This window comes from Callospermophilus lateralis, chromosome 7 (genome assembly GCF_048772815.1).
Source record: "Callospermophilus lateralis isolate mCalLat2 chromosome 7, mCalLat2.hap1, whole genome shotgun sequence".
In the NCBI taxonomy this organism is placed as follows: domain Eukaryota; kingdom Metazoa; phylum Chordata; class Mammalia; order Rodentia; family Sciuridae; genus Callospermophilus; species Callospermophilus lateralis.
The window spans coordinates 38,100,967-38,109,488 of NC_135311.1; the positions used below are offsets into that span (position 1 = coordinate 38,100,967).

At 35.8% G+C, this 8,522-nt stretch overlaps 1 protein-coding gene across 1 annotated transcript; it reads left to right on the top strand.

Annotated features, from left to right (window-relative positions):
• Nucleotides 1-2,130: 2,130 nt before the first annotated feature.
• LOC143404952 (tripartite motif-containing protein 43-like) lies at nt 2,131-6,880 on the top strand. The gene is made up of 6 exons (XM_076863253.1): nt 2,131-2,541; nt 3,202-3,297; nt 3,873-4,103; nt 4,710-4,732; nt 5,444-5,541; nt 6,387-6,880. Exons 1-6 carry the CDS (start codon nt 2,131-2,133, stop codon nt 6,878-6,880), a joined length of 1,353 nt encoding a protein of 450 aa, XP_076719368.1.
• The last annotated feature ends 1,642 nt before the right edge of the window (nt 6,881-8,522 follow it).

Genomic DNA, 8,522 nt, shown 5'->3' on the forward strand with positions numbered 1-8,522 from the left:
TGAGGTGCTTTCCTCATCTATCACTCTGATAATCTGAGGAAGAAATAGGGCCTCCTTGACAGCCTAATGCCTTTGTAGCAGAGGAAATCTCAGGGCAATAACTTCTATATATTTTTCTTTATAGCCCAGGATTCTTGTATTATAAACCAAAACTCATGCTTTCATACCATACCATGCAATATGTTATTTTTTGAAGTCTCATGGTTTTTACATCCTAAAAGCATAATTAGTTATCTATTGGACAAAATCATCTTTGATCCTAATCTGTGTAAAAGGGAGGTTCCAGGAAACGCTACCAAAGGTAGAAAGAATCAATAGAGGCTTCAGGGTGACTAATTTTCACTACCACACAGGATGGGGTGTGGGGAATGTGGCCATCTTTGCTCTTGCAGTTCATGCTGTGTATGTGGCATTAGTGAAGAAGCAGCCCCAAGGAAGAGTCCTGGGTCTCTTTTGGGAAAGCATTAGATTGGTGTGACAAAAATAAAAACAAAACTATTTTTCTTTCTTTCTTTCTTTCTTTCTTTCTTTCTTTCTCTCTTTTTTTTTTTAAAACAGAAATGGAACGCAGGGACACTTTACCACTGAACCATATCTTCAGCCCTTTTAAATATTTTAATCAGAGATAGAGTCTTTCTGTATTGCTTAGGGCCTCACTAAATTGCGGAGGCTGGGTTTGAACTTCTGATACTCTTGCCTCAGACTCAGGAACTGGGATTATAGGTGTGGGCCACCTCAGCTGGTGAGGAAAACAAAATTTCTAAACTAAATCCCTCTCCACATGGGAGAATAAAACTAAAGCATAAGTCAGAAAGTAAAATGTTTATAAATGTTCAAAAACACATATTAAAATAATCACATATGGTGTCACCCTCTTTCTGTTCTTAAAGGTTGAAAAATAAAAGAACACAACTGAAAATCTTTAGATGTAATCTGAATTTGGGGATTCAATTTTTTTAAGTCAGTAGCTGTGGGCAAGACTCTAAATGTTTGTTTATGAAGATTACAGAAGGGATTACATCAAAATTTTCTACCTGAAAACTAATTACCCACACATCCAAACCACTCACACTAATCTAATCGCCCATGCTAATCTAATTACCTACACTAATTATGTAACACTGATTGGAAACACCCTGAATGCAATCAAGGAAGAAGTGGGTGTGGTCTTCAGGGACTCAATAAAAGTGCACTCCAGGACACCAGCTCATTCTTCTCCAGCATAGAGTTTGAAGCTCACCTGGCTGAATGACATCAAAATCCACCTCCTCCACACCTTGAGTGCCTGATCCTGAAGCTTAATTCAATTTTTAATCCTGCAGAAAGAACTGCTGAAACCATAGAGTAATTCTTAAGGTATGTATACAATTGCCACATGAGCTGTAGCTACTACTTTCCCAAACAAAATCAAATGTAATTTCATAGTTTAAACGTTTTTTCTTTTCTTTTTATTTCTATTTATTTATTTATTTATTTATTTATTTATTTATTTATTTATTTATTTATTTTACTTGAGACTGAATTCAGAGGCACTGGACCACTAAGGCACATCCCCATTTCTATTTTGGGTTCTATTTAGAGACAGGGTCTCACTGAGTTGCTTAGAGTCTTGCTTTTGCTGAGGCTGGTGAGGAACTTGCACTGCTTCTGTCTCAGGTGTGTGCTACCATGCCCAGTGCTCCTACATACTTCATAAGCACTCTGAAACTAGTTCTCAGATAATGTATAATTTTTTACCTGTAGATCCAAAAATATTTTTAGGAATATTTTATCTCTTCCATTCTTAGAAGTTCAAGTATAGGAGAAATGAGAACCCAGATTTTTAGCTAAATAAAAACTGTAAAGAAGTCTTTGTTTTCTGGAGCAGATTAAAATAATCACATATTTTCACAGTATGAAAGGTGCTTGATAATAGTTCAGACTTGTATAGAGAGCTACTCACTTAAATATTTGATTTATTTGCATTCTTTACTTACTCAGTTTGTTCTGTTTTGTCATGTACAAAAGCAAGTTTATTATTCCCTAGACAGTAGTGTGCTATTCAATGAGAATATGAGTAAAAATTGGTTCAGGTCTTTATCTCTTTAAGGGTAGATGATTAACTCCTTATGGTTTTCTTCCCTCAGAATAATGGATTCAGAAATACCACTAGTGTTCCAGAAAGAACTCACTTGCTCTGTCTGCCTGAAGTACCTTATATACCCAGTCACCATAGGCTGTGGGCACAGCTTTTGTTGGCCCTGTTTCTTCGTTCCCTGGGGACAAGCCCAAATTCTTGCCTGTTGCCCTGTGTGCAGGGAGCCATCACAGCAGGGAGATGTCAAAAACAATATTCTTCTGAAGAATCTTACATCTATGGCAAGGCAGGCTCATCTCAGGCAATTCCTGAACTCTGAGAAAAATATATGTGTGACCCACCAGCAGACAAAGAAGATCTTCTGTGAGGAGAACAAGAACCTGCTCTGTTGGCTCTGCTGCAACCCTCAGGAGCACAGGGCTCACAACCACCCTTCCGCGGAAAGGGCTGTGGAGGAATACCAGGTAAGTGACACCAGTGAGAGCACTGTGAAGGCTGAGCAGTGGAGCTAAGAGATTTCAAAAGAGCTGAGAATCTGGATGATGATGATTGCCCTACTCTTTTCTGTATGCTAGGTAATTTCATAAGCATCAAGGAAGAAGCTAAGAACCAAAGATGTAAGCAATAAATAAAATATGCAAGCATGCCTGCCTTTGTGGAGCTTGATTCCTCAGAGGTAGTGATAAAGTAGTTGGTCACTTTAATTTTAACTTTCATGGTTAAGCTTTAGAAACTGCTCATTTTGAAAAGAGTTACTGGCTACCAAAATGACAAATGCAATACATTTCTATACAGCATGAATATTTACTAACACTAGGGAATAAATAAGATAAAAGGCTTTGGGGAATTTGCAGGGTAGAGCATCAGAAAACAAAATTCTGAAGCCAATTGCCACGTTATCTAAAAACTATTCATCTTTATCACTATCCCTCGGCATATGGCTACATTATGCACTTTTGCAGTCTGAAATCTCCTAAAATTCGCAATCATCAATAGCAAAAGGAAAGCAATATGATTTTTTTCTCACTGAAGTACTTATCTCTTATTTTTTATTCTCTATCATTGTGAGATTGAAACCAAATGCGCTTGCTTCTCTATTGTTTGAGTTTATATTTCTTTTACAGGAGAAGCTCCTAAAGCAAATAAGATCATTACGGGAAAAGATCCAAGTAAATCAAAGAAATATAAATGAAGAGAACAAAATAATCAGTCCATGGATCGTAAGTATGAGTCTATTTCCTTGAGACTCAGCTTGAAACAGACATACTAGAAATCCATCCATTATTCACTATAGCATCATGGTGTAAGGATATTGGGTACATCATTTCTGGTGGCTTTGAATCCTAAAAGTAAAATTTGTCCTTGTTGATCAAACAAATGACCAGGCAGTGTCATAGGGAGGTTTGAGATGAAAATTAATTTTCTAACCAGAGATCAGAATATTGCATATAGTGATTTATGTGACAGCTATAAATTCTAATTCCTTGCATGTAGAAATTTATATTTGAAGGATAAATTGTCAATCAAAACCTTTTCTTAAGATATTTCAGGCATTCATGAAGCAGATAAAAGTGGTTGGAGGGAAGGATGGGTTTGATTCCTTGCCACTGTTATAAAAACTAGGGAAAGAATGTAGATAAAAGAAGAGTGAATTTCGAATTTCTGAAATGTGGATGAATATAAAATTATGGCCTATGTATCATACTGGTAAAAAGACAATGGTCAAAGAGAGAGGTTTAGGTGGAGAAGGATAAAATCATACTAGAATTGAGATCTACTCAATCTATCCCTACAGTACTATGTGTATCTCAAGGAAGAGCTGATCAGGGCTGAGTACAGAAAACTACATCCAGTTCTTCATGAGGAGGAAAATCGACATCTAGACATTCTTAGGAGGGAAAGCAAAAGAATTTTAGAGGAACTCAAAAAAAGTGAAGCCAATATGGTTCAAAAGAAGAAAGACCTAAGAGAAATATATGAGGAGCTGGTGAAGATGTCCCATAAACCATATGTTGAGCTGCTCCAGGTAAGAACTGAGCTGTGCATGAAAGTATTTTATATGATTTAGGGTTCTCAATTTTGACCACATTATTTGGTAGTTTTTATATTTCCTGCATCAATTATGGGGTTCTTTCCTCTTTGGATATAATCTACTTAAAGTTTACCTTCTATCCTGATGATAAATAAGCAAGATTTATGAAACATTGTGAGTAGCTCTCCTAGAGTTTTTTTTTTTATTTTTCTGTTGTATCTTGCTTCTCTAAGATCCAGAAAAATAACAATTTATTCATGAACATTTCATTTTTTTGCTTACCATTTGACAATATGCAGATATCTTGGAAAAGCTTACGTTCTCTTTCTTCTGTTTAAAAGTTATGGAATTGGGGACAGTAAACACTGTGTATTACTGATATCCTTCATTCTCACACTTTTTAGACCCTCTGGATTCTGATTTAATCACAAATTTAGAATCTTTAAATATGCTTTGCTGGTACTGTTCTGAGAGATGAAAATGAATTCATAAGAAGCATTGATGTGATGATATTTGATACTACATGATCTTTCCAAAAACAAAATACTATTCGATTTCGTTAAAAAAAAATAAGCCTTTTTTTTTTTGTTTTCTTTGCAGGACTTGGGAGACCTATTGACCAGGTAAATTTTGACTTTAGTGTAAACTGGGATACCATTGAGAGCTATGAAAGTGTTTAAGTTGTTTCTTACAAAGTGAAGGCATAGTTTATGTAGAGAGTAATCAACTGTGTATTCATGTGTTTGTTTGAATATGATTTCCTGATCCCCTTAATGAGAAGTCAGCCTCTATTTCCACTGTTGGTTGAGGAATATATGTCATCCTGGGCTGAATGTTGACCTTCATAATGCAACCATGTGGGGCTGGGGATGTGGCTCAAGCGGGTGTGCGCTTGCCTGGCATGCATGTGGCCCAGGTTCCATCCTCAGCACCACATACAAAACAAAGATGCCAAAAACTAAAAAAATAAATATTAAAAAATTCTCTCTCTCTCTCTCTCTCTCTCTCTCTCTCTCACTCTTTCTTAAAAAAATAAATAAAAAAGATAAATGCAACCATGTATGTTTTGACATTGTAAATCAGAAACATTGAGGTGCATGGGGCAGTTTTTCCTAGTTAGCTAATGAGAGACATGGGTACCTCTGAGAAATGGGTTGTTAACTTGCAAAATTAGTAAGAAAGATTCCTAGAGACAGTCCCTTCTCATGTTCACAGAGGTACATTCATGAGAAAAGAGTTTCAAGAAACATTTTCAGCAAAATTGTTGTTTAGTTCTTTAAAAACTGTGATGTCATTTTGTCACCAGAAGATTCATGTCCTCTTCTTACTTTCAGGAGTGAATCAGTGCAGCTGCACTTGCCTCAGCCTATAAAGCCAGCACTTCCTGCCCAGACCATCACTGGACTGATAGACAGGCTCAAGTGTTTCCAAGGTGAGTGTCAGCCCAGTGATGGGAGCATAGTGTCATGACTTTCAATAATGATTTTCTATGGGAAACCTTTCCATTTATTAACCTTTAATTTACCCAAAGGGAATGGTCTGCCAATTGGTATTTATAATTATATTTAGTAATCTGATCACCATGATTAAATAAGGAAAGAAAGAAGTGATCACTGGTATAATAATAAATGTGATTTGGGCTATACATTCAAAACCATTTCAATCAATAAGACAATTATAAATTAGTTCAATATGTTCCCATTTTAAATTAAGTGCACTGAGTGATGAAGGTTATTTAAACATTACCCTTAAAATCTCTTAGGAATTGAATGTGTGATATGTATTTTATTAAACATAATATACTAAATGCGTTAAATTTAATATAATAGCATGTATGAACAAACATAAAATAACTGAATTCACAGAGCAATATTTCACAAGCATCAAAAAAAGACAAGTTGGTATATGATGAAGCAGTTTTTAGATTTCCATGGTAGAACTAAATAGGAACCATAGCAAGGAATTATTGCTTTGGATTGAATGGGAATGCAGACCTCCAATTTCTTAGATGAAATGAAAAGTAACAAGCTTGAAGTAGACATGCCCACCCTTTTATTACAGTGTCCATATATTTAGTAGTGTTTTCATTGTGGTTTGACTATTGTTTCTTCTGCAGTATTCTAGAAATCTGTGAGTGCAATGCACTTCAGCCACAATTACCCCTCTTCTTCTGCCACCCCATCACCCCCCCCCCCCACAATAAGACTCAGGTAGACCTTCTCATCTAACAGCAATTTAAAAGTTGGGTTTGATTTGAATATTCTCTTCATTCTATAGTGGAGATATCCTTTGAAAATACAGTGTCCAGTAACAACCTCAAGCTGTTTGATGATGTGAGAAGTTTGCAATTTGGGCACGTCCTTCCAGACTCGTCTTTGAATTCTGATGGAATTAACTATTTTGCTGCATGGGGAACAGAGAGTTTCAACTCTGGGAAATTGTACTGGGAATTAGATATGAAGGACCCTTTGGATTGGGCCGTAGGAGTCTGTAAGGATTCCTGGATAAGAAGGAATGGCACAGTGACTGAATCTGAAGATGTGTTTCTTCTCCTTTTTGTGAAGGAAGATGATGACCATAGTCTCTTGACAACCTCCCCAATCCTTTCTCACTATATAGAGAAGCCTCAGGGCCGGGTTGGTGTGTTTCTTGATTTTGAGAGTGAAAGTGTGAGTTTTGTGAACGTTGCCAAGAGTTCTCTTATATGGCGGTACCCTTCTGGCTCTTTGAATTTCCCAGTCAGGCCTTTTGTTCACACTGGCCACAAGTGAGCAGGGATAAGTCAGGAACTCTAAGCCTGGAGAATTTACATTTTGGGCAGTCCTTCCTAGTTGAAGTTTACAATACTGTACTTTAGTGCTTTTTAAGTAATTTGTACTTGATCCAGACATGGTGGCACATGCCTATTAATTCACACAATTTGGTTAATTTGGGAGTCTGATATAGAAGGACTTCAAGTGTGAGGCCAGCCTGGGAAACTTAGCAAGACCCTGTCTCAAAATAATTAAAAATAATAATAATAATAAGAAAAAAAGGGCTGGGAATGTAGTTCTTTGGTAGAATACTCCTGGGTTTAATACCCAATGAAAAAATAAAAATGGAATTTTGTTGAATATAACTTTCTTTTTAAATATAAAGACAGGGTAAATTACCTTATTGTGTTGATTCAATTTTTTTTTCTTTTATTGATGGTCATCTTTTGTGGAACATAAAATGATTGGCAAACCATGTGTCCCAGATGCACTACATGCTGTGACTACTTACATGTTTTGTGAATTTGTCAGATTTAAGATTGCATAATTTTATGATTTAACCTGAATGACATTTTGTAGGATGAATTTTTATATCATTGTCTCCAATAAACACTATTTTGATGTTTTCATCTTTCTATTGGTCTAAGAAAATAAAATTTATTTTTCCTTGGGAAATAAAAACAAATGAAGTTCTTTCTCACACTCAGGACTAGGACTCATTTTTCATTGAAGCCAGTAAAGTTGGACCTTGCTCTTTTCCTTATATTTCCTAAACTATTTTAAAGGAGTTTTATGTTAACAGCAAAATTGAGAGGAAATAAAAAAAATTACATGTATTAACTCCCCCCTCATTCTAAATAATAGTGGGTAGCTTCACTCATTTCCAACATCTCTAGTCAGAATGATACATTTGTTAAAACCAATGAACTTATTTTAATACACAGACTATGTGGAAATCACATACTTTTCATATCATATAATGAGGAAAGAAGTTGTTTTGTGTGTTCTTTCTATCTAAAACTATATCTCTATGAGAAAAATAGCTGCAAACCAAAACTGAAGATCATTTTACAAAAGACCTATGTAGTATTCCTCAAAATTGTGAAGGTCATGAAAAGTAAAAAAGAAGATCTTTCAACTCAAACCAAAGGAGATGTCAGAGTGAATTCAATGCTCCATTCTAGTTGGATCGTGGAATAGAACATAGGATGTTCATACAGAAGCTGGTGAAATCTGAAAAATGTCTGACTTCAGTTTGTGATAACCTCCCAAAGTAGGCTTCCTACTTTTGCAAATTGTGCCATGGAAATGTATGATCATTTTAGGGGAGAAACAAACTGGGCATGGAAATACAAAGTAAGTCATTCCATCACATTTTTAACATCTCTTTAAATATAAAATGTTTTCAAGTTAAATTTGAAAAGTTTTAGGACAAATATCTATATGTCCATGCTCCATGACATGCTTATGTTGTGAACAAGGCAAGTTTTAGATGAACATATAGTGTAATTAAGTTTTTGAAGAAATGTTCACTTACACTGATGCTTCATTCGTGAAATTTGGTCAGTGGCTGAAGTGTGAAGCCTTGTGCAGTAGTGATCCTCTGAATATGCAGAGCTTGGACCACTTTCCTTCTGAGTTCTGCTGTTTGTCCTATTTC

What these genes read in the sequence shown, in the direction of transcription:
- LOC143404952 (XM_076863253.1), top strand. Translation starts at nt 2,131, where the DNA reads ATGGATTCAGAAATACCACTAGTGTTCCAGAAAGAACTCACTTGCTCT. An exon ending in GGGCTGTGGAGGAATACCAG is followed by an intron (nt 2,542 to 3,201) that starts GTAAGTGACACC and finishes TTTCTTTTACAG; the next exon opens with GAGAAGCTCCTAAAGCAAAT. An exon ending in CATATGTTGAGCTGCTCCAG is followed by an intron (nt 4,104 to 4,709) that starts GTAAGAACTGAG and finishes TTTTCTTTGCAG; the next exon opens with GACTTGGGAGACCTATTGAC.